This window comes from Brassica rapa, chromosome A06 (genome assembly GCF_000309985.2).
Source record: "Brassica rapa cultivar Chiifu-401-42 chromosome A06, CAAS_Brap_v3.01, whole genome shotgun sequence".
Classification (NCBI taxonomy): domain Eukaryota; kingdom Viridiplantae; phylum Streptophyta; class Magnoliopsida; order Brassicales; family Brassicaceae; genus Brassica; species Brassica rapa.
The window spans coordinates 8688918-8714808 of record NC_024800.2 but is presented as its reverse complement, the minus strand read 5'-3'; the positions used below and the strand labels follow the sequence as shown (position 1 = coordinate 8714808).

At 37.7% G+C, this 25891-nt stretch overlaps 6 protein-coding genes across 7 annotated transcripts; 3 read left to right on the top strand and 3 right to left on the bottom strand.

Moving 5' to 3' along the window:
• Positions 1-198: 198 nt before the first annotated feature.
• LOC103872843 (O-fucosyltransferase 6) lies at positions 199-3861 on the top strand. Its single transcript, XM_009151283.3, has 9 exons — positions 199-1423; positions 1516-1578; positions 1691-1781; positions 1955-2031; positions 2096-2184; positions 2278-2461; positions 2544-2828; positions 2906-3237; positions 3315-3861. Exons 1-9 carry the CDS (start codon positions 1274-1276, stop codon positions 3739-3741), a joined length of 1698 nt encoding a protein of 565 aa, XP_009149531.1. The 5' UTR covers positions 199-1273; the 3' UTR covers positions 3742-3861.
• LOC103872844 (WD repeat-containing protein DWA2) lies at positions 3839-6721 on the bottom strand. The gene is made up of 13 exons (XM_009151284.3): positions 6467-6721; positions 6312-6395; positions 6101-6233; positions 5889-6000; positions 5705-5804; positions 5480-5607; positions 5188-5257; positions 4996-5084; positions 4848-4893; positions 4542-4615; positions 4374-4447; positions 4226-4284; positions 3839-4123 (listed from the first exon to the last, which is right to left on the bottom strand). The coding sequence occupies exons 1-13, from the start codon at positions 6509-6511 to the stop codon at positions 4082-4084; spliced, it is 1056 nt and encodes a 351-aa protein (XP_009149532.1). The 5' UTR covers positions 6512-6721; the 3' UTR covers positions 3839-4081.
• A 1918-nt stretch (positions 6722-8639) lies between these two features.
• On the bottom strand, positions 8640-9896 carry LOC103864422. The gene is made up of 2 exons (XM_033273431.1): positions 9302-9896; positions 8640-9145 (listed from the first exon to the last, which is right to left on the bottom strand). Exons 1-2 carry the CDS (start codon positions 9894-9896, stop codon positions 8640-8642), a joined length of 1101 nt encoding a protein of 366 aa, XP_033129322.1.
• Positions 9897-11025: 1129 nt separating this feature from the next.
• Positions 11026-11811, bottom strand: LOC117126062 (glutathione S-transferase T3-like). The gene is made up of 2 exons (XM_033273430.1): positions 11614-11811; positions 11026-11544 (listed from the first exon to the last, which is right to left on the bottom strand). The coding sequence occupies exons 1-2, from the start codon at positions 11809-11811 to the stop codon at positions 11026-11028; spliced, it is 717 nt and encodes a 238-aa protein (XP_033129321.1).
• A 3072-nt stretch (positions 11812-14883) lies between these two features.
• Positions 14884-17174, top strand: LOC103872948 (protein ALTERED PHOSPHATE STARVATION RESPONSE 1). Its single transcript, XM_009151380.3, has 4 exons — positions 14884-15756; positions 15891-16018; positions 16102-16328; positions 16402-17174. The coding sequence occupies exons 1-4, from the start codon at positions 14946-14948 to the stop codon at positions 17036-17038; spliced, it is 1803 nt and encodes a 600-aa protein (XP_009149628.1). The 5' UTR covers positions 14884-14945; the 3' UTR covers positions 17039-17174.
• Positions 17175-17369: 195 nt separating this feature from the next.
• LOC103872841 (4-coumarate--CoA ligase-like 4) lies at positions 17370-25841 on the top strand. Of its 2 annotated transcripts, none has more exons than XM_033274028.1 (6): positions 17370-18633; positions 22138-22329; positions 24898-25043; positions 25137-25204; positions 25304-25406; positions 25532-25841. In XM_033274028.1, the coding sequence occupies exons 1-6, from the start codon at positions 17610-17612 to the stop codon at positions 25643-25645; spliced, it is 1647 nt and encodes a 548-aa protein (XP_033129919.1). In that variant the 5' UTR covers positions 17370-17609; the 3' UTR covers positions 25646-25841. The 2 variants fall into 2 exon arrangements, with proteins under 2 accessions (XP_033129919.1, XP_009149529.2); XM_009151281.2 differs by having other exon boundaries at positions 17370-18638; positions 22143-22329.
• Positions 25842-25891: the final 50 nt, after the last annotated feature.

The following is a 25891-nucleotide window of genomic DNA, read 5'->3' as shown; positions in this document are numbered from 1 at the left end:
GTTGTTTTTAGAGTTTTTTTCATGTATGTTAAAAAATCAGTTTAAAACTTTATTTTAATTTATACTCATACACTAATATTTTTTTCTTTCTAACTAATACACTAAATTAATATAATAAAACTTAAATGTTTATTTAAATGCGAAATGACACTCTTACATTCTTTGTGAAACTAAAAGATAAACAAACACTGCAAATATGAGTACGTAACTGTTATTTGATCGGACCAATACTCGGCAATATTAGATGATCTCAGACCGTTGATTGTGTCCGGTTTTGGTGAACTATATGGATCCAAGAATCAATAAACCGGCTCACACCAATTTTGTTCATAGATGGTGACAACACCAAGGAAACAGAAAGACAGACAAAAAGAGCAATGATACTTTCCTTGGCGATTCACGCAATTGTTCACTTACACTCTTTAGCAAAAGTTAAAAATCTGAAATAGTGATTCCAAATATTCTTCTTTCTACAAATAGATATGAAAAGCAAGGAAGATAATAAATGTAAAGCAAAGAGTGATACTTACACTAAAACTAACATTTCAGAGACAGTAATGGTTTTGTAAAAAGATGTAAAGTGATTTAAAGAAACAAAAGCTTGTTTAAGAAAACAAAACATGAAAAAAGAAACAAAGCTTGTGTCACTGGCTCTGCTCTCAAAAAGATGGCCATAGTTTCCAAAAAAATTGCAAAAACACCCAACTGTTGGACAGTTGAAATCAATTATGAATGATTAGTAACCAAATAATTTGCTCATGATTATACAAAACAAGAAGGTTAATGGTCCAAACAAACTAAAAATCGAAAGAGAATAACTTGCAAGAGTCAATAAATCCAGCGCATGATAATTATTATGAAAATTTAATCAGTTAATTAATCAAAATGATTAAATATTAAAAGAAAAAGAAAAAGCTGTTACCATGAAGTGCTGGAGGCGGTGCCTCATTTCTTTCAGAGCCCAGAAATCTATAAGAACTGTCCCAAAACAAAAGGATTAAAAAAAAAGAAAGATATTTAATCTGTTCTCTATGATATTTAAAAATCGAGAATCTCTAATGATCGTTGCGGTGGTGGTGCAGATGTTGCGATTACAATAAACAAGAAAAAAAACACAACATAACATGTTGTCATTTTGATTTTCGATTTTTGAAATAAATCTTTCAACCAGACAGTTCTATCCATCTCAAAGGAGAAGACTTTTGTTTCTCTCTCTCTCTCTCTCTCTGGCGTAGAGGCGAAGTTAACAGCGCCGCACGTAATAAGCCTTTCCATGGCTTTCCAGCGGCGGCGCTACAATTACTACAACCGTCTCCGCCGTCTCCTCCCGCTTATTTGCGGCTTCTCCGGAGCTCTTCTCATCCTCTTCGCCCTCCTCTCCGTCTTTTCCCCTCCTCCTGATGATTCCGATCGCCGCATTTCCGTACTCTCTCTCTCTCTGTTGAGATTAAAGAGATTGTTTATGAGATTATGAACCGTCTCTCTAACGTCATTGATTCTGTTTTAACATTGCAGAAGCAGATTAACTATGGAGTCAATGATGAGAAGAAGCACGTAGCAGTGGTGTTCAGAGTTCCGGTTAGGGTTTTTAAATTTATTGCTGATGTTCTCTGTTTCAAAGTTTTGGTTTTTTTTTTTTTTGTTGCATCTTCCTTAATGGGCTCTTTTTGGGTTTGTGTGACCGAAACAGAGAAGTGGAGGGAGATCAGATCGTGATATCTGGCGTTCTTGGAATGCTCAACTCTTTCACGGTTGCTGCAACGCAAGCACCAAGTTCCCAAGTGCGTAAAGCTTTTTTTTTTTACTCTGATGCTTGTAGATATGAAATTAGATAGATAGATAGAGATAGATAGAGAGAGAGAGAGAGCATTTCTGTAACCAGTACTAAGTTAAGCTATAGAACCAGCCGTAGTTTCTGAATTCAATGGATTTTAATGTTAGTTTCTTGCTGCAGATGCTAAAGCAATTACTAGAAGTGATCGGTACTTGGCAATCGCCACTAGTGGTGGTTTAAACCAACAGCGAACTGGAGTAAGTGTTGCTTTTAGCTTTATCTTGTTTTTCAGTGTGACCATATGCAATTTGCTTCTTTCAGATCGTAGATGCTGTTGTTGCTGCTCGAATTCTAAACGCTACCCTTGTTATTCCTAAGTTAGACCAGAAATCCTACTGGAAAGATGCCAGGTTCTTGCTCAGATTCTCTTTCTGTTTCTTAAAAATCAAAACATTAATGCATCTTAGTAACATTATCATAGGTTTATGCTTTGATATATGCAGTGACTTCTCCCATATCTTCCAAGTTGACTGGTTTATATCGTTTCTCTCAAAAGACGTCAAAATCATTGAGCAACTTCCACCTAAAGGAGGACAAACGTGGACCCCCAGAAGAATGCGTGTACCTAGAAAATGCAATGAGAAATGTTACATCAATCGGGTTTTACCTGTTCTTCAGAAAAGGCATGTAAGTTCGCCTACTTCTCTCCCAATCCTTTTCCCCTTCTTACTTAAGTATGATTTTGATCTTGTGAAATGTTTTGTTTCAGGCAGTTCAGTTGAACAAATTTGATTACAGACTCTCAAACAAGTTGAGAGATGATTTGCAGAAGCTGAGGTGCAGAGTAAACTATCACGCGCTTAAGTTCACTGATCCCATTCTCAAAATGGGCAACGAACTAGTCAGAAGAATGCGGTTAAGGAGCAAACACTACATTGCTTTACACCTTAGGTTTGAGCCAGACATGCTAGCCTTCTCGGGATGTTACTATGGTGGTGGTGACAAGGAGAAGAAAGAGTTGGCATCAATCAGAAGGAGATGGAAAACTTTACATGTATGTAGTCGTGCCATTACCCTCTAGAAGTTCTTATCTTTTGTTTGGTTTTAACTGAGTGTTATCTCTAATCTCAGGTGAATAACCCTGAAAAGCAAAGGAGACAAGGAAGATGTCCACTTACACCAGAAGAAGTTGGATTAATGCTTAGAGCTTTGGGATATGGAAGTGATGTTCATATATATGTTGCATCAGGTGAGGTTTACGGAGGAGAAGAGTCATTAGCTCCGTTGAAAGCGCTTTTCCCACATTTCTATTCTAAAGACACTATAGCTACCAAAGAGGAGCTAGAACCGTTTTCTTCTTACTCTTCACGAATGGCTGCGTTGGACTTCCTTGTGTGCGATGAAAGCGATGTCTTTGTAACAAACAATAACGGGAACATGGCGAGAATATTAGCTGGTCGAAGGTAGTAGTTTAAACCAAAAGCAGCTCTTCTTTCTTTTATGTGTATTTATATTGTTGATATTGGTTTTGTGATTACAGGAGATATTTTGGACATAAACCGACGATTAGACCGAATGCAAAGAAGCTGTACAAGTTGTTTCTAAGCAAAGAGAACACAACTTGGGAGGAGTTTGCTTCAAGAGTCAGAACGTTTCAGAAAGGATTCATGGGAGAGCCCAAGGAAGTCAGAGCCGGTAGAGGTGAGTTTCATGAGAATCCGTCCACTTGTATATGCGAAGCTACAGAAGCTAAGGCAAAAGAAGGAGGTATGGATTCAAGAAAACTCGGTAAGAAAAAACAAAAAGAAGGTGATGAACCGAAGGAAGATGAAGATGCAGAGTGGTCGTCAGATTATGAGGAAGACCAAACTGATTTGCATGACAGAGGGTTGTATAATGGTACGAGGTTGGATTATGAGGATATGTCTTCGGATGAGCCTGAGCTTGAAGAAATGCTGTCAGATTGATTCTAATTTTAAAAAGACTAAAAGATCGGTTTTACAACCTTTTTTGTTGTGGTCTTTTGCTTTCATCAATTTCTTCTGTACATAGGAATCCAATCCGAGGAAGAATGGCCTTTTCCTTTCTTTTACTTTTTCCGACAAGAATCAGAGTAGTCGAGTCTGTTTAGTGCAGAACAGAATATTGGTACTGAAAGGAATCTGGGTGAATGATGATATATAGATACATAAAGATTCAAAACAAATTGTGTCAAAAAGTACATTGTTGTAAGTGCCAACTTTTCTTCTGACAAAGATTTCGATGGGTCGTGTGTGGGTCAAATCAAAAGAGATGCTGAGCTTTTTACTACAGTCTTGGAAGGAAAGGCTTCACTGATTCGATGACGACCTAACATACACAAGCAAGAGAAATTAATCAGATGAGTCCCCAAAGCTTTTTAGATAAGAATTTTGTTTTTCTGATTCTTCAGGTTAGATAGCAATTACTTACCCTTCCGTCGTATGATAATGATGCAAAAACCCAAGGCTCACGTGAACTCCAAGCAAGGCCTGTTTTGTGATTAAACACTAATGTCAAGAGTATGGTTTGTTTCACAAGACGATGGTACTATTATATAACGTTCTAAAAGAGAATTTACCATAGACGCTGTCTTCATAGTCAGTGTATGAGTTAAGCAACAGGTTTACACGCTCACGTGTTGATTCCACAGGGCTGAGATAGATGGAAATAACAATACGGACTCTCAAACAATGCAAATCATAATCATAGCGGGAGGGAGCTAGGAGAATAAGAGATTTGTAACAACCTTTCTGGAGCTTTGTTATTAGTGGATGATGCTGAAGCATACCACAAGTTAACAGCTGAATCTGTTCCTGCACTCTGTTTTACTTCAATTGATAAATAACCACACTTTTGAAACTACATCGCGACTTAAATCATAGGCTCTGCTTTCCAAGCTAAAAACGTAGCATATACCGAGGGGAAAAAAACATCATTCCTCACCTTGCTCAACCTATCTCAGCTAAAAGACGAGACAGTAACATACATAGCTACTATGTCGGATGATCTAATTCTTCTGTTTAAGAAACATGAAGAAGGAGAAAGAGTGTACCAGAATCAGCCCATCATACTCGGGGTTACATTTGACAGCCCATGTCCTACAAAATTTAACAGAAACATACAAAACATACAAATTCAGGTCTCACGCTACTGGATTCTAAAAAGAAAAAAGAAAAAAGTTCATATGCAAACAAACCTACCAATGAGTATGACCAGGGAGCTCTTGGACGGGAGCCTTGGCCTTCCGGAGATCCCAGACATGTATGCCAGATTCATCCTCTGCTGTAATCTACATAACCGAATGTTTATTTCATCATACTGAACCCAAAGAGAGAGTATTGTTCAGTTCAGTGCCACGGCAGTACTTTAGAGGACAAGAAAGAACTTCTTACAAGTATATGTTCTCTCTTGGGATTATAATCAACACCTCGTACATGAGCACGTTCAATTGAATTAACCTTCCTGTGTTGTGCAAATAACATGTCCCTCACAATATATAAATAGGTTCATGCGAAGAGGTACAAACAAAGCAACTAACAGTCATCTGACATCGAAATCCCATGAGCGTGAGATTATGTATTCATGAGTGTGAGTATAATCAACGTGCAAAATCTTCTAAGTGAATGCAGGAAAGGGCTATGTTAATGTTACTGAGAACAGAGAAGATCAACAGAGATACCGTACTTCATGGTACGCAGGTCCCAGAACTGAACAGATGATTCACCAGTTGCTGCAACAGCATTTACATCATGTGGATCCCACGCACCACCAGATAAAGAATGCAACATCCCAGCCGAATCCTTAGATAATACCTATATAAACCAAAGCCTTGTTAACTTGGGATCATGGGAAGCAAAAGGAAAAAAAGACAGAACAGAGTTTGTCTCTACATCCTTTTAGCTAAATCACCTCAGCAGACTTGTTCGAACAGTCCAAGCTCCACAAGAAAATGTTTTGTTCATCCATGCTGATCAACTTGTCACATCTTCCAGAAGGCCACCAAAGAACACTTTTTACCACAAGAGAGAGAAACAAAGAGTCAGCTTCTTAAGATGTGCATAAGAAGTGAAAAAACCTTCTGCCACCAACTCACCAGTTAATCTTACCAACATGTGCATCAAGAGATGCAACACGCTCCAGTTGTGGGGAATTCAGCTGACCATACAACTCAGGAATTTGCCAAATCGCTGCTCCATATGATTCACCTTAACCGGATCAAACCATTTCAAGCTTCAACTTCTGATTAAACCAAGACTAATCCCGAAAAAAGATAACATTTTTCTCTAGAAACTGATCAAACTTTACCAGTGGAAAAGACAGTGGAGAAAATGCGTTGATCGAAAGGGCAAGAAGCAAGGTCCCAAATCTCATTAGGATGAGAGAACAGACCCTCGCATATCAGCTCAGATCCACCAGATGACAGACGCAGCAGATGAACCTTTTTTAAGAAAAAAGTTGTAAATTAACAAACTTTCAATATCTTCCCCCAATCAAATAGAAGAAACCGTGGATTCACCTCGTTTTCTTCTTTGAGACTTAGGGTTCCAGTGAGGAAGCTGGTGTAATCCGTATCGGCTTTCACATCCGATATACATCTCGCCTGAAACACTCAAAAGATTCGCCTTTTGAAGAAGCTTAAGGAAATTAACGGTAAGAAGATGATAGAGTCACCTGATACTTCAAGCCGTATCCAATTCCCGACGATCCTCCTTGCATTCTCGCCTGAGCACTGATTCAGTAGATGCCGATCACTTTTGATGTTGAGTTTGCTGCGATGATTCTAATGGGCTCAACTTACTATGTGAAGGCCCAATATCTAAATAGTAAGATATAGAGGCCCAATTATCATCCTTCCAGTTTTACTACTACTCTGTGTCACAGTGCGTCTCTCACACAAGTCGATCAAAACAATATACTGAAGCAAAACAATTTTAAATATTTCAGAAGCAAAACCCTAAAAGCAATATGAAGAAAATAAGATATCACAAGTTAGGTCATCTAGAGACCGTTGTATGATCACCGAAAAAAAACATCAAATCATGGATGTTATCATCACGTTGTTTTGTATCTGTAAATGGTTAAAATTATCATTACGTTTGGTACAACGTCTTAGCGAAGTCACATGAGACAAAGGCACGTGATGCTTTCATGATCTTATGAACGTTAATTAAAAATGATATTTGTTTTGCTTCAAAAGAATAAATGATACTCCCTCCGTTTTTTATATAAGTCGTTTTAGAAGAATTTTTATGTTCCAAATTATATGACGTTTTCAGTTTTCTATGTAAAATTTATTAACACTTAATGTTATATGACCAATAATAATATACCTTCTATTTTTTCATTGGTTGATTTGTGGTTAGGTAAATAATTATTGATATTTTTGTTTAGAAAATATAAAAAGTTAATGATTTCTTAATCTACGTGTATAATTCTAAAACGATTTATATTAAAAAACGGAGGAAGTATGTATATATATATATATAAAGAACTGTAAGGTAAACAAAAATGTTTGCCGACCCTGAAAAACCTAGGAATGGATTCCATGCTCGTGGTTGATATATAAAATATTATCAAATGTTGTAGGACAACTGTCCTTTTCTTATAGTGTTCCGGATATAGTGGTATTTGTAAATTGATAAATACTAGTTATTTGTATAATACGCATGGGATTATTGTAATAAGAAAAGTAGTGATAAGATGACAAAATTGGAGGGTGTGGATCTCCACCATCCCCAGAAAAGAAACATTCCTTCGCTTCACTAAAAAAAATGTAAAGAAAAGTTTCTTCTTCTGAGATATGGGGCTCGTTTATGAAGAGATCCTCGTGCATTCTTTATTTTAGTTTCAGCTTTTTTATTTCGTCCTATCTTCTCAAAAGCTTCAAAACCAAAAAAGTTCCAACTTTCACTCTAACTCGAGAACTTTTAAGCTAAGACGTGCGCAGAGGCTCGTTTATGCACATTCTTCTATATATAGTTTTAGATGAATGGGTTATTAGGTTAGTGTATTTGACATGAATTGCATGGTATTTAGGGATCAATTCCATTTTATGCACTTACGTAGAATTAATATTTTGGACTATATATTATATCGTGTAGTTCCAATCATTTATATACAATATTAGAAGGAGAAACTTCTGAACAACAATTTGTTTGAAAATATTGTTACGGTAATCAGTAAATTGCTTGAATCGATAGATACACCATACATTTAACGGAAAAGAAATAGATACATATACGAACCGAAAAGGAAAAGATGTCAGTCCCTACTTTCAGTCGAGGTCCACCATGTTCTAACATTTTTGGTAAGAGTAACCACAGCATATGGTAAACATTTTTGTGTATTGTTCTGCTAAAAATGCAACATTTATAAAGATTTTTCGCCAATATTGTGTATTTCAGTATTGTTGGTATAGTATGTAAGTGCATGTGAACAGTTTTTTTCTTTTACTTTTCGCAATCTAAATTGTTAGAGCATGTACATCAATGAACCCCCTCTTGGAGTTCATAAGTATTGTTTATTAATTTAATGGTGGGGCCTGAATTGTGATGAAGCCGGATCAATGCTGTTTCTCCATCAATGAACCTGAGAGTGGGTTTATAAGAATAAAATAATATTTTTTATTTGACAAAAAAGGTTAATTTTTTTTTTTTGAAAAGTGAATATTTAATATAATGAGAATTGTATTCAATATAATGGAAATAAATTTGGTTTTTAAATTTTGAAAAGTGATTATTCAATATAATGGAATAAAGTTTGGTTTTATTCAATTCATAAAAAATTTATAATATTTCTTAAAAGTTTTTATTCAATACATTGAGAATTCATGAACATACAAAGATTATTTATCATGATTACCATATTTTTCCCAAACATTTTCAACTAAATCAGCTTTCAAACGCTCATGTAAATGTGGATCCCGAATTTGATTGCGAATGGTAAGCATAGGGACATTGACACTTTCTCTACTTTTCACCTTCGAACTTCGACTAGACTCTCCTGACTCGAACTCAGATGTATCAATTTGAATGTATCTGTGTCGCTCGTCCTCCACTATCATATTGTGCAATATGACACAAGTTCTCATTATCTTTCCTATCTTCTCATTGTCCCATAGTAGAGCTGGGTTTTTAACAATTGCAAACCTCGATTGCAATACTCCAAAAGCCCGTTCGACATCTTTTCTGGTGGATTCTTGACGTTCAGCAAATAACTCTGCTTTAGGACCTTGAGGGAGTTTGATGGATTGGATAAATGTTGCCCAATTAGGATAAATTCCGTCGGTAAGATAGTAGGCCATACGATAAGTGTGGTTGTTGACCTTGAACTTAACTTTAGGGGCTCGACCTTGTAAAATGTCATCAAAAACTGGTGACCTATCAAGAACATTGATATCGTTGAGGGTACCTGGTAATCCGAAAAATGAGTGCCATATCCAAAGATCTTGTGATGCCACAGCTTCTAAGAAAATTGTCGGCTTTCCTGAACCACGTGTGTACTGACCTTTCCAAGCCGTTGGGCAGTTTTTCCACTCCCAATGCATACAATCGATGCTGCCTATCATACCCGGAAACCCGCGTGCCTCTCCAGCGTCAAGTAGTCTTTGAAGATCTTCTGGTGTAGGTCTTCTTAGATACTCACCTTCAAACAATAGTATTATCGCATCCGTGAAATTTTCCAAACATAAAAGTGCAGTACTTGCCGCAAGTCGGAGATATTCGTCATTCGCATCTCCGGCTTTACCATATGCCAACATTCGTATTGCTGAAGTGCATTTTTGAAGTGCAGATAGGCCGCACCTTCCGTGACCATTTCTTTGTTGCTGAAAGTATGGAACTTCATTATTTAGGCGTTCGACAATGCGAAGGAACAAAGGTTTGTTCATTCGAAAACGCCGCCTAAACATTTCCCGTGGGTATGTTGGATTTTCACTAAAATAGTCGTGCCATAGTTGATTGTGTCCTTGTTCCCGATCTCTTTCGATATACACTCGTCTCTTCGGGTCGTTGGCAATAACGGAGTCCATGAAATCATCAATTTGTTCGTCGACCATTTCTTCAAATACTTCATATACTTCATCATTTGAGGAGCTTGACATTTTTCCCTTATTTAAAAAAAAAATAATAAAATTATCAATTTTATTATCTGCCTAGTATAAAATTAATAAATTAATTAATCCAAACTAAAATTTTTAAAATGTTAAAATAAACTGTGTGTAAAATTTTACAATTTTTAAAATGTTAAAATAAACATAATTAAGTAAGTTTTAAACAATACCAAACTCTAGTTACAAAGTCCAATAGCCCAAAATCTTATGGATTATTAAATATTATATTTGTACGTCTTGATTTTTAAAGAAATTAGAATTCTTTATCTCTAACCAAACTTTTCGTGATCCCCTTTTAGTTTTAGAAGATTATTGTCAAATTAATCGACAAATAAATTCATTATTTTCGGCCAAAAGCTCATGCTATAACATAGCTTATTGCCAATGTTTGACTACAAAAAAAAAAATATCTTTTGAATTCAAACGTGACATTTTAACAATGTTACTACCATAAACACAAGTAATGTACAAGTAGTGAATGTATATTGTTCCTGATTACTCTTTGGAAATGAAATACAAGTGCAAAACAAAATTGAAATATACCCGATTACTCTTTGGAAATGAAATACAAGAGGAAATGTTCAAGTGCTCTTCTGTTCTTCGTTTGTAGTAGATCAAGTGCGAATGAAATACAAGAGGAAATGTTTTTGGTTAGCAATGAAATATATATGATGATACAGAGAAACAATGAGAAGAAGTTGAGTTCTCATTTAGAAACATACATGAAGAGAGCATATTAATATATGCTTGTTTGTTACATAACCCGTGACTTGAAAGTAGTGTAGAAACAAAGTACAACCCGTGAATTCAGAACATAGTAGCAGTGTACAAACTAACAAAATAGTACACTGCATCCGTAGATAAAAAGCAACAACAGCCAAGCAACATCAGACATAGCAACCCGTGATCCAGACATGATGACAATCCCGTGACCTGCAAAACAAAAACCAAACTACAAAGTTTAAAACTCTTTCTCTTCACGCAAGTTAATAATAAGAAACAGAGATTCTACCAAGTTACAAACTTAATAACTAAACATATTGAGGCAAGTAAATAATGAAAAAACAGAGATTCTACTAAGCAACAAAGTTAGGAAATAAAAAAACAGTAGTTAACCAATTCAATCTAGCAGTTCAGAAACGAGTTTGTTTTTGAGACTGATTTCATTTGGAGATAGATCAGTGTCATTTTTGGCTAGGAGACGATCAAGGAGTTTCTGCTGGGATATTTTCTTTCTCGCAGCCAGGATGCTCTCTATTTGATCGAAAGCAGCTTCATTCCGGTGCCGCTTGCGCTTGCTTGCTTTCGCAGCCTTTACACCCGCCGGTCTAACCTCCTCCTCAGGCATCACCTCTTCATTCTCCTTCCTTTTCTCCTTCCCGGCATCTCTGGACTTGGAGTATGACTTCCATTTCTGATCATATCTCAGTTCCCTCCAACAGTGTTCCATGGCGAACTTGGCATGGTAATCATTAAAGAAGATGTCATGGGCAGCCTTCATGACATCATTCTCATTTTCACCACTAGATTGCTCTTTCAAAGCCGCCTCATAACTCCCCACAAACTTGCACACCTGCTCGTTCACCCTTCCCCACCTCTGCTTACACTGACTCCACTCTCTAGCAACTGAGCCAGTGAGCTAAGCGCTTGAATTGAAGTAGAGCTCAATTCTCTTCCAAAAGGATCCTCCCTTCTGCTCGTTACTGACAATAGCATCCTTGCCCGTGTTCAGCCACCCACTCATGAGCACTAGGTCTTCTTTTGTCGACCACTTTCTCTTTAGGACCGGTTTCACTATCCCGGGAGAGTTGGCTACTGCCTCAGAAAAGTCGCAGTCCATTGCTGGACTACTCTGCGAAGCTAGGAGCGAAGTAAACCCGGGAGAGTTTATGGTAAAGGGATCCATTTTTGTTATGGTTTAGGTTGATGTAATAAGTTAATGGGGTTTGGGTACTCTATTTAAACTAGTTTAAGCTACCATAAGAGAGAAAAATTAAACTCTAGCTGCAAAACATTCAATATAAAAGCCACTATAGAACAACTACTTCACAGAGAGCAGTCATTACACATCAAATCAACCACTTAATACAATCAACTACTCAACACAATTAGAGCAACCAACCAACCAACACAGAGTAAATTACACTGTACTTTTCGTTGTAACTTATTAATACAATCAGAGTAACCAACCAACTCAGACTACTAGTTCAGTTCAGTTTAGTGGAACAAAAAATTCATACATTCAGATGAACCAACCAACTCAGACTACTAGTTAGTTCACGCAAACATTTAGCTAGTTCTACTTTATATTTCACGCAAACATCTAACTAGTTCTACTTATTAATTCACGCAAACATTTAGCAAGTTCTACTTATTAATTCACGCAAACATTTAGCTACTTCTACTTTTTATTTCACGCAAACATCTAACTAGTTCTACTTAGTAATTCACGCAAACATTTAGCAAGTTCTACTTATTAATTCACGCAAACATTAAACTAGTTCTACTTATTAATTCACGCAAATATTCATACGTACCTCTGATTATCAGTCGAAACAGACCTTCTCCAGGGTACCCACCTCGACAGTGAGATAATCAACCTGCTCAGACAGGGTTGAAACCTGTTCCTGGACATGGAAACAACAATGATGCTGTGTTTTAACTTACTGACTCAACAAGTACAATGTAACAAATAACTACAGCAAGGAGATACACTTACCTCTAGGTCCTCAATCCGTTTATTGAGTTTCCACACCCCCTTCATAACCTCCTCTGCCTCATCCAGACGCGTGCTCAGCGTTTTGATCTCCTCCTGGACAGCAACCACCCAAGGATGACGGTAATGCAACCCATCATCCTTGTTCACAACAGAAAACAAATATTAGAGAGACTTCAAGTTACATAAATTATAAGAACATGATTGCAGATTGACACTGACCTCATAGTTTACGCATGTGAAGAAACGCTTTCCAGGAAGACTGTCGTAGTCTTCCTTCCCCCGAACCTCGTCAATGATTCTCCCGCCGCAAGCACACTTTCTTGGAACCTCGTACTGTGAATCCGCGACAAACCCTAACATGTCGCAGTGATCCTTTTGCTTCTTTGAATGTCGTCTTTCTTCTGTGGGATCCATCTGCAAGAGGAAGAGAAACAATTAAGTAAGAGAAACAGTTAACTAAGATAAACACAAATCTCTATTTCAATTGACATACAAACAACCCCTATATCAAACCAGAATGACGCTTTACTACCCTAACAAAGAAACCCCCAAAACGATTTCAGATCGCAGACTGTATTGAACCCTAAGAAAGAAAACCCTAACAAAGAAACCCCCAAATCGATTTAAGATCGCAGACTGTATTGAACCCTAAGAAAGAAAACCCTAACAAATAAACCCCCAAATTTATTTCAGATCGCAGACTCTATTGAACCCTAAGAAAGAAAACCCTAAATCGATACAATCAGACGAAGCCACCAACTCAAAAACGGACCTCAGCTCGATGAGATCTCACTACGTCATCAATTTGATGGACAATTGTGCTCTGGATCGGCGTCGCTACAAGAATCGTCGGCGTCGCTACAAGAATCGCCTCTCGAGTCGCAAACCCTAGCTTTTTTGGAGAGAGGAGGAAATGAGGAGATTCACGCGTTTCTTCTCCATTCTCCGTCGACAACGCGCGTCTCACCAGCCAATAACTCTTCTCCACGTGGCTTGAACTCGTTTCATACGGGCTCTCTCCAACGGCCCGGTTCAGCGATAAAGATCCATTTTTCATTTTCTTTTGATTAAAAATCCTATGACCCTCAGCCCATGACCCGCCTATGAACCTTCAATGGACTTGCTCTTAGAATACTACAAAAGAAAAGGCAAATACCAATGACTTAAAAATATGTAGATAATTTTATCATATGATATTAATGAGAGGTGTTGTGTACCTAATGGCATCTCCAATAACACACAAAAATTATTTCTATATTATTTAGAGTAAAAGAATAACATTATTTTATATTTCACTATATTATAGAGTAATTCTATTATAGAGTGAGTCATTAGAGCAAATTTAGAATTATTCTATTTTAGAGTGAAATGTAGAAAATTTTTTTATGTACCACTGGAGATAGTTTAAAGGATATGATATAAATTTGTATTAGTTACGAAAATATGGGAGATTATATTGTAGATGAATGTATGGTTAATATCTTCAAAACTTCAATTTCGTTTGTTTGAACCTAAAGTTGTGAGTTTTGAGTTCATAGGGGAAAATGGATTTAACTATGTGCATGTTATTGTGAGCATGCACTTTTCGAACAGGGTATCATTATGAAATATAATACCGGAACACTTTACGTTACTTTGAATCTCAAACCTTTTTAGTTTTAACTTTTTTTACCTTTAACTTTTCAAAACCACGTCTTTTTCCACTTTCTATGCTTCAATGATTCCCATAGTTGAATACTGCACGGTTCTTAATCACTAGCTTCATGTCCTTTCTTCTACGAGGAAAACGGCTCTTATTTTTTAATCATAATCATTTACTCTTTTTAGCATCAATCATAACCAGCTGCTTATATATGAAAATGTTACTGCGATATAAATGTCCTTTTGAAATGTAGTAATGCGTTATATACTTGCCGTATACTAGGATTTAGACTCATGAACGTAGGAAAGACAGACTAATTTAGCCAACTCAGAGACAATCTAGCGTATAAGACGGCAAGAATATAAACAAAAATATTCAGACGTCTATAGGAAATTAGCTTGAAAATTCAGTTTAGCAATTATATTTAGGGAAATTAGGCCAAGTAGCTAAGAAAAGAACTGAAGGATAATTAATTAATTTTGTCAATTTCTTAAGTTGAATATCTATTAAAAAAAATTAAACTAAAACAAAAAATCAGAAAAAATAGATGTTATTTATGGGATCCCGCCACAGCATTGTCTTAATACTCAACTCGTTTGCTCTCTAATTCACTAACGGATAAATAACATTGATGTCCCATCCGAGTTTTTGAAACACACAACTCCCTCCGACGACCGTTATGGGCTGCTCACCCTCAAAGCTCGACGGTTTACCCGCCGTAGCTCTATGCCGCGACCGCTGCAACTCACTTGAGGAGACGCTCCGCCGTAGCTACGCACTAGCCGACGCTCACTCCGCTTATCTCCTCTCACTAAACACAGTCGGTCCAGCTCTCCACAGATTCTTCGATCAAGCCGTCGAGTCTCCGCCGGACGTTGACTCCGACGCCAACGAATCTCCGGACACGTCTTCGCCGGAATCATCTTCCCCGACTCACTCCGTGAGCACCAGTTCAGACTCCGATTTGCCTCCAAAATTCGATTCCGATAACGAGGAAGATGGAAACAAAGGTAAGTACTGTCATCTCTTTAGAAATCATGAACCGTTCCACTCCCGGAATTACGAATCCGGCATTAACACACCGCCTCCGCCGCCGCCGCCTCCGAGTACCAACGCTTGGGATTTCATCAACTTCTTCGAGAGCTATGAGTTTCCGTACAACACGAATCTTAAGGAGTTGAAGGATAAAGAGACCACTCGTTGCAATGATGAAGATAAGCCAAAGAAAAAAAATGCTCCTATTCGCAAAAACGATGAGAAGATTAGAAGAGAGGAAGACAAGTGTGTCCTAAAAATCTTAGAGAAGAAAAAGAAACTTAAACCGGAGAAAACCAGAGAACCAAAGGATCAAAAAGTTTCGTCGGATTTCTCAGAAGTCACAAAGCAATGGCAGGAGATGTTCAAGGAGGCTTCAGAAGCAGGGAGTGAGGTTTCGAAGATGCTCGACACTTCCAGGTTCAGATATTACCAGAAAACCTCAGTTTATCAAGGTAATGTTCGGTTTGCTTGGCCTAAACTAATATTACATGATGTGGTTTCGGGGCGGGTTTTTGCTGGAAACCTCCTGGCCGCATGTCAACTCTCTAACTACTTCTGATTCTGTTTTGTGTGTTTTGGATATCAGCTTCTTCAAACGTTCTTTACGCAAAGAAGATGACTCCAGTGGAAGATTTTGGATCTAGTTTCAGTAATCTTTCATCTACTCTGAAGAAACTTTTCATGTGGGAGAAGAAACTGTACCAAGAAGTAAAGGTAAGTTAAAAAAACGCTGAATGATTTTAAGACAGAACATAAGTGTTTTATGTTAATTAGTCCTTTATGATTATTACTTGCAGGCTGAGGAGAAACTCCGCACATCTCACATGAAGAGATGCAAAGAATTGAGAAGACTGGAAGGGAAGAGTACAACAGATGTAAACAAACTCGAATCCATTCGTTCTTCGATTCAGTGTTTGTCCACAAGAATAACAGTCTCTATCCAAATGATAGACAACATATGTCTTATGATAAACAAGTTACGCGATGAAGAACTCTGGTCTCAGATTAAAAAATTGATCCACAGGTTAACTCAACTACCTCTTTTTTACCATTAGTTTTATTTTGAGTAAACTGATATTTTTATTGTATCAAATTAGGTTGTCTGAGATGTGGAGCTCTATGCTAGAATGTCACAGTAGGCAATCCAGAGTAATCGCAGAGGCTAAGAAGCTTGATAAGATGACATTTAAGGGAAATCTAGACATATCTCAGCTTGAGCTTGCCATGGAATTGAAACTGGAGCTAAGAAACTGGAGCCAAAGCTTATCTAACTGGATAGATGCTCAGGATCAGTATGTTAAGGCCTTAAACAGTTGGCTAATGCGCTGTCTGAAGCAAGAGCCTCAAGAACCAACACCAGATCTCTCAGAAGAGCCGCCACTGTTTGGAGCTGTTAACAGCTGGTCTCTGTCTCTTGGGAGATCAGATGGAGAAAAGGAATTTACGGAAGCGGTTTACGCGCTCTTGATGCAGATAAGCCGTCAGGTGGAGAAACGGAGGATGGAGTTGGAGGAACAGAGGACGGTTAATGGAGGGGATAAGGATGCAGAGAGGAAACTTGTGATGTTAGAGAAGGAAGAGCAGAAGATGCAGAGGAAGATGAAGACAGTACCATCTGTTGAACTAATGGGGAGTTTGAATCTGAAGGCGAACATGGTGGAGATTTTCAAATGTGTAGAGAAGTTATCTACAAACTTGAAACAGAGTTATGAGGAGGTTGACTTGAGTTTTTAAATTTTTTTTTTTTAGTTCTTATAAATTATTCTATCTATTTTTCTCTTGTTCTTGTAGAGTTTTTAAATTTACTTTTTGGTTTTGCAAATTTAGACATTTATCTATAATATGTGTATGTCTTAATAATTTTTTATAGCAAGATATATTCGAATTATGAAATGAGCTTAAGGTCCAAGTCAAACAAGACTTACAACGTGAAAGAAGTCCGTCCATGCACCCTTTGTCACCATGTTCTTGTCTTTCCAGTGTGTCTTTCCTCTTTTGCGTTGTAGATGAAACCCTCTCTCGACTAATCACGTTTGCTGCACTTAGTAAGAAAATACAAAAGTTGAGTTATCAAATCATTATGCTTACGTTGGGACATCTCAATCATCTCAGGGAGAACGCTGGTTGGTAGTCTACACGTCACTTAACTTATATTATCACAATCAACACAGCTAATGGCCTTATAAGACAAAGAAAGAAACAAAAGGTTTACTTAATTAATTTCTTTCTACCCTTTATTTAATTATCATCAGCCACTCCTGAAACTATCTTCTCCAGATTCGTTGGTGTTCACAGAGAAACAAAAATGGCTAATGTTGAAAGATCATCTCTTGTTGATTCAAGAAGTGGTTTCTGCAAAGAAAACTCTACATTCTATAGCAAACGCAACCCCATTAGTCTCCCGGCGAGTCCATCGCTCCACGTCACAACATTCATCTCTTGTCAGACCCACAGTGGCACCACCGCCTTCATAGACGCTGCCACTGGCCAACGGTTAAGCTTCTCCGATCTCTGGAGGGCCGTTGACCGTGTCGCGGAGTGTCTCCACCGCGATGTGGGATTACGTAGAGGCGACGTCATCCTCATCCTCTCCCCAAACTCATTTTACATCCCCATCGTATGCCTCGCCGTCATGTCTCTCGGCGCCGTCGTCACCACCGCGAACACTCTCAGCACCGTCGGTGAGATATCGAAGCAAATCGCCGATAGCAACCCGACACTGGCCTTCACGACGGTTCAGCTGGCACACAAACTCCCCGCCGGCATCTCCATCGTCCTCACCGAGGAGGAGCACGTGGAGCCGAGTCGTGTAGTCAGAGTCGTTGGTGTTTTGTCTGAGATGATGAAGAAGGAACCAAGTGGGCAGCGAGTCAGAGACCGAGTCAACCAGGAGGATACGGCGGTGATGCTTTACTCCTCCGGTACCACAGGAGCGAGCAAAGGTGTTATCTCCTCTCACCGGAACTTAACGTCCTACGTGGCGAAAATGGTCGCGAAGGAATCGCTGGAAGACAAGATTCTGATCTGCACCGTTCCAATGTTCCACACATTCGGATTACTCATGTTCGCTATGGCCACCGTAGCTCTCGGTTCGACGGTGGTGATCCTCCGGAGATTCGAGCTCAGCGACATGTTGGCCGCGGTGGAGAAGTACAGAGCCACTGCTCTCATTCTGGCGCCGCCGGTTTTGGTGGTTATGACCAACGAAGGAGATATAATCAAGGCGAAGTATGATCTGAGCTCCCTGAAAAAAGTGACGTGTGGTGGAGCGCCGTTGAGCAAGGAGGTAACGGAGGGGTTCTTGAAGATATATCCGGCGGTGCATGTACTTCAGTGTTGGATAATTCCAAGCTTGTGGAAACTTAACATATTATTAGATGTTTAATATGTTAAGATAAACACAATAAGGAAACCTAGAAATAGGAAAAGGAAGTTTCTATTTAGGTTAGGTTTGTGTTTTCCATATCCCACATGTTAAAGGGAATTGTCTTTCATATAAATATAGGTCTAATGGAGAGGTGTTCCATATGATCTAAGTGAAACATATTGAGAGCTTTAGTTTTGAGTAGTTTCTAAAGCTAATAAGAAAAGTTGTTCTTATAACTCTTTGTGTTTCTAAGAGATCTGAATTGGTATCAGAACCAGGTTGGAGACTCGATCTAAGCTTAAGTTGTAGCTTAAGATCCTGGTGCTTGTGAACAAGATATCGCGACGGCAAGATGGCTGACGTGACTAGGGCTCCACGCACGAAGGACTTTGGATCTACATCCATCCAATGTCCGATGTTGTCATCGACAAACTACACAGTTTGGTCGATGAGGATGAAGGTTCTACTACGTGTTCATGAAGTGTGGGACACAATCGAACCCGGTTCAGATGATCAAAAGAAGAACGATGTTGCGATAGCTCTTTTGTTTCAATCTGTTCCCGAAACATTGATTCTCCAGGTGGGAGAACAAACCGCATCAAAAGAGATCTGGAACGCCATCAAGTCGCGACACCTAGGAGCTGATCGTGTAAGGGAGGCGAGACTTCAGACGTTGATGGCGGAGTTTGACAGGTTGAAGATGGATGATTCAGATACGGTCGATGACTTCGCGGGGAAGATATCGGGCCTATCATCCAAAGCAACCTCTTTGGGGGAAAACATAGAAGAATCCAAGATGGTCAAGAAGTTCTTGAAGGGTCTTCCAAGACACAAGTATATCCAGATCGTAGCATCACTTGAGCAAGTCCTAGATCTCAACTCGACGGGGTTTGAAGACATAGTTGGAAGGCTTAAGGCGTACGAGGAGCGTGTAGGAGAAGAAACTCAGAAAAAAGACCAAGGGAAGCTAATGTTTTCGAACAATGAAGAGCATAGTCAGAGGGGCTATGAGAATTCTCGTGGTAGAGGAAGAGGAAGGAACGGTAGAGGCAGAGGTCGAGGTAGGTCACACAACCAAAACCGTGCGTCACACACCGAAGATAACAACTCGGAAAAGAATCGCTCAAAGCTGATATGTTGGAGATGTGACAAGCCTGGTCACTACGCAACTGTCTGTCCCGAGAAGTCAGAGAAGGATCAAGAAACCAACCTAAACGAGACAGAAGAGGCCGATGCACTCTATGTACACGAGGTGGTGTTTTTGAACGAAGATAAGGTGATTCCGAAGAATCTTGATATCAACAAAGGCGATGCAAGTGTCTGGTATTTGGATAATGGAGCGAGCAATCACATGACAGGGAACAAGGAGTTCTTTTCGAGTTTGAATCTCAACACCAAAGGGAAGGTGAAGTTTGGTGATGGATCGTGTGTTGACATTGTAGGAAAGGGTGTGGTTACATTTGTGTGCAAGACTGGAGAGAAGAAGGCACTCAAGGACATATACTACATACCTGATCTGAAGCACAATATATTAAGTCTTGGGCAAGCAACAGAGAACGGATGTGAGGTTAACATGAAAGATGTCTACTTAACGCTCACAGATTCGCATGGAAGGTTGCTAGTTCGTGTGACAAGATCTCCAAACCGTCTCTACAAGACCCCTATGGAGATAAGCTACCCGGAATGTTTACATGTCAGGGACGAAGATGCTACATGGAGGTGGCATGCTCGACAAGGACATATATGCTATGGAGTGATGAACAACATGGTAAGGAAGGAGATGGTCGTAGGAATGCAGAGTGTAACACACGAAGAAGGCGTGTGTGACACATGTCTCGCAGAGAAGCAAACGAGACACTCATTCCCGAGTGTAACACACAAAGAAGGCGTGTGTGACACATGTCTCGCAGGGAAGCAAGCCAGAGACACATTCCTGACTAAGGCCATGATTTGTACATCAAAGCCAGTGAGATTATTGCTTGGAAATTTGTGTGGATGTATCACACCACCAACACCAGCAGATAATCGTGAGGCATTCTATCGGTTCAAAAGATCTCACACCGATAGAGGAGGAGAGGTTGCCTCAGCTATGTTCAATCTAGGTTGCACCGATAGAGGAGGAGAGGTTGCCTCAGATGTGCTCAATCTAGGATGCACCGATAGAGGAGGAGAGATTGCCTCAGATGAGTTCAACCTATCTTGTGAAGAAGATTGGGTTGAAGCTATGGAAGACGAGTTGGAGTCTATCACAAGAAACAAGATATGGGAGCTTGAAGATAGACCGACTGGTTCTGAGAAGAAAGGAGAAGATGATCGAGTTTGTGTGTTACACAAGACGTTGCATGTGTTACGCCAGGCACCCAGAGCATGGAGTGTAAAACTCGATCAGGTTCTCAAGGAGATGAGATTTGAGAAGTGCACGAAGGAACCATCAGTGTACTGCAAGACTCAAGGAGGAGACGTCTTGATCATAGCCATCTACGTTGATGATCTATTTGTGACAGGAACTTCGCTTAAGGTGATTAGGCAATTCAAGGAGGAGATGTCTAAGAAGTTCGAGATGTCAGATCTAGGTAAGCTAACGTACTACCTTGGCATAGAGGTGATTCAAGGAGCAGACGGAATCAGAATAAAGCAAGAGAGGTATGCTCAAGGAATCCTGTGTGACACAAAGATGGAAGTGTGTAACACGACTCACGTAGGAGTGTGCAACACGACTCACGGAGGAGTGTGTGACACAAAGGTGGAAGCGTGTGACACAACGCATGTACCAATGGAGTCAAGGTTCTCAAAGGATGAAGATGAACCAGAGATAAATCAGTTGGGTGTTGAGCAGAAGGCCGACATCCTTCCCAGAGCTCATGTACGCAAGATGGCGGATGTGACCAGAGTTATCATCGCAGTGAGCTTCAGCCACAAGACTCATCGCAACTTAAGTGAAGAGGTCATGAGAAGGTTATACAAGAACTGGGCCGATTCTAAGAAGAAGCGGTACGGAAGCAAGGAGAGCATCCGGTCTAACCTTGAGAAAGATGTGAATTCAATGGGTGGATTCGCACACCATGGTGTGGTGGAGGATGATTACTTGATGATTAAGTTCAAGCAAATGAGGAGCTTAATCGGAGTTCAAGAAATTGATCTCCCTAATTCAAGTTGGAATTAAGGGGGTGAATGTTGGATAATTCCAAGCTTGTGGAAACTTAACATATTATTAGATGTTTAATATGTTAAGATAAACACAATAAGGAAACCTAGAAATAGGAAAAGGAAGTTTCTATTTAGGTTAGGTTTGTGTTTTCCATATCCCACATGTTAAAGGGAATTGTCTTTCATATAAATATAGGTCTAATGGAGAGGTGTTCCATATGATCTAAGTGAAACATATTGAGAGCTTTAGTTTTGAGTAGTTTCTAAAGCTAATAAGAAAAGTTGTTCTTATAACTCTTTGTGTTTCTAAGAGATCTGATTCAGGCGTATGCGTTGACGGAATCAAACGGTGGAGGAGCTTATATGGATATGGTGGACAGCCGGAGGTATGGTACGGTGGGGACGTTGACGCCTGATGTTGAGGCGAGGATCGTGGATCCGAATACGGGTCGGTTTATGGGAACTAACCAAACAGGCGAACTGTGGCTCAAGGGCCCGTCCATTTCAAAAGGTAAAACATATACAACTTCAAAATGGTAAAAGTAAAAATAATATTTTAGTTTGACACCAAAGACGAGGGTGGGTAACTAAATTCTTTGATTCATTGATTTATTTTTTAGTAGTTTGTTATTTTCCTTTCCAACTTATTTTCTAAAGTTAAAGTCCGCATTCTTTAAAAAAAAAAGAGTTTTAATTATAAACTAGATTTTGACCCGTGCTTCGAAAACGCGGGTTTTCTGTAGATTATAAACAAAGTTTGATATGAATTAATATTTTGAAAGTATTGTTAGTAAATTGTATTATAACAAAGTAGAGACCTTGTTTTAAATTATGTAATTTATGAATTAGATTATTTAAGATTTTATATGTACGTTTTTACACAACTCTCTTTTAAATTTGGACATTTATCTGGATCCAAAAACCGACCAGAAAACACAGATTTGATTTGGATCCATAGATAAATACATGTTGGGTATTTATTGGACCCACGTTCTTGGTTCAAGTCCACATCCTACTCGAGACCCTATCGGATACTCTAAGTATCCGAAATGTTATGCGCATATTAGGTATTTTTGGATATTTCAAATATGTTTTCGATATTACTATATCCTCTTAAGTTTCATTTTCTTCTTTTCGGTTATAATTTCGGTTTTTAGGTAAATTTTCAAATTTTTTGAAAATATATTATTTTGGGTATATAGATTAAACTTTGGGTATTTTCGGTTTTTCGGGTAAAATTTATGGTCTTTTCGGCTATTTAAATATTATCGGGTATTTTTATATTTTTTGGGTTTTGGATTTTTCTGGGATTTCGAGTACTTCGAGTCTTTTGGGTTCTAAACAGAATCGATCCGGACCTGCTATGTATCCAAAATTTACATATATTTTTGTAAGTATTTGAATTATGGACCCAAACCAATCCAACCTTGGAAGGAATTGACCCAGACTCAGATCAAAAATTTTCAGATATTTAGTTGAGTTATAATATTTAGGATTTAACGGACCCGACCAGAAAAAAATCCGACTCTTATCCGATCCGAATGCCAATTCCTATTCTACTTATTTATTTTGTTCAATTAGTGAGACTTAAGACTTATTTGGCAGATTTTAAGCTAATTTAATAGTATATATTTTCAGGAGTTTTAATTTTTTTATAACTTATATTGAATAACAATTTTTATTATAGGTATTTTTATATAAAATAATTGAACGTAAATACAAATAATTTTATTTTAAAAAATGATTTGGTGAAGTGTTTTTATCAAATTTGATTTTGTAAATATTTAGAATTATATAATATTAGATGACATTTTATAATATGTTGTATGATATATGCTTTCGTTTTAATAATTGATATCTAAATATTATATATCCATTGAGCATAATATATTTATATAAGGAGAAAAATTATTGGAAAAGAATGAGAAATAATAATAAGATTTATTTAAAATATTTAAATTATTTATAGTTATAGTAGTTAATGGTAGGATAAAAATATAAAAGAGTTATATATAGTTGCAACAACCTTTTTATAATAGATTTTTAAAATAATTTTCTTTTCATAATATAAATTTTCAAAATCGCATCTATAATATTTTTTTAACAAAAATGTTCTAACAATATATTTAGAATATGATGTATAAGCTTTGTAGATAAATATATTAGAAGTGTTAGTCAAGGAAAAGCTATGATGTATAAGGTTTGTAGATAAATATTTCAGAAAGGTCATCATATTCAGAAACACATTTCGATCAACGAAAAAAAATGATAGAGTGAAGCCTTTGGTAAAAAAAATGATCGAATGAAATGCTGCAAAGTTGGTGGCACCAAGGAACAATATAGTTTTGGTATTTAAATTCATCAGTCATGTTTTGGTTATAGATTCATGAGAATGATATTTTAGTTAAGTTGAGTAATAAATAAGAACATTGATTGTTTTATAGTTAAATAAATGTAAGATAATTGATTATTGTATAGTTAGAGAAATATAAAGTAAGACTAATGAAATAGTTAAGTTTAATGAAAGGGTCCAACAACTTTTCATAGGTAGATTTTTTTAGACTCCTTCCCTTTTAATAGTATAGATAAATATTTTAATTCATTAAATATGTATGTATAAATATTAATTATCCACTAAGATATAAACATATGCTATAAGACTTTCTTATGAGGTTGGTAAAATTCCAGTTGAGAAATGTCTTATTCTTTCTCCTGTTTTTCTGATGAAAACAAACATCGTAACAAGTCGTATTTGAATTCAAAATGCTAGGTAGTATTTGATTTTTAGTAGTTTATTATTATTAATGTAAAACGGATGATTTGTATTAAATTGGTAGCAATGAACGTTAGTTGGAGAATAAAATATAAAAGCATGAACATCTCGCCAGATTTCCCAAAATATAATAGACAAAGTATTAATAAAATGGAAATATTATGTTGAAGTTATTCTTGTCGTCAACTGAACATTAGTTAGCAGCACATTTAGAGAATAACATGCAATTTTGTTCGAAGGAACATAAATATAATTAAATAAAAGTAATTTTCTGTTGGAACAACACTTGGACATTTGTTTTACAAGGTTATTTCAAAAACCAAGAAGCTACAAGTGAAACTTTCAATCTAGAAGGATGGCTGAAAACTGGAGATCTTTGCTATATCGATGACGATGGGTTTCTTTATGTCGTGGATCGACTGAAAGAACTGATCAAATACAAAGGCTATCAGGTTATAGAGACCTTGCGGTTTTTATTACATATATTGATCAATGGTGTAAAAATTTTAAACCCACAAACCTTGTGGTTTTTATTGGATAAACAGGTGGCTCCCGCTGAACTAGAAGCTCTCCTGATCACTCATCCAGACATTCTTGATGCCGCCGTTATTCCGTACGTAAACTTTTACAGTCACTGTGTTTTTATTACTGAAACTCCATATGCTTTTGCCCTTTAGAACATCAAACACAACATGGAGTGTTATTGTGTAAGGTTTCCTGATAAAGAAGCAGGACAATATCCAATGGCCTACGTGACACGAACGCTTGGGAGCAATCTCTCTGAGAAACAAGTTATTGACTTCATCTCTAAACAGGTACTTTATGTGAATGATCACAAAACCACACTACCTATTTTTTTTTTTTTTTCACTACCTACTTAATTTATCTTAAATTTTAAAGAGCTGATCATAAAATAACAGACGTTGATTTTTATGAGCAGGTGGCACCGTATAAGAAAATAAGAAAGGTCGCATTTATAAACTCCATACCAAAGACAGCATCCGGCAAAATACTTCGCAAAGATCTAATCAAGCTGCCCAGTTCTAAGCTTTGAAATGATCTATTTGCTAGATTCTCACTATTACTGATTTTCTGTTTTAAATAAGAGAGAGGGTTTGTAATAATGTTGAATAATTTAAATAGGAGACTCATATAAATGGTGAGGCAATGTGGTAGATTCTCTACCTTGTCATGATATATATTTGAAACATTCACAGATAAAAAAAATGATACAACTGACCCTTGGCACACCTTTAGGTTTAAGCCATTTTGGATTAAAAAAAATTGAAAATCGTAAGGT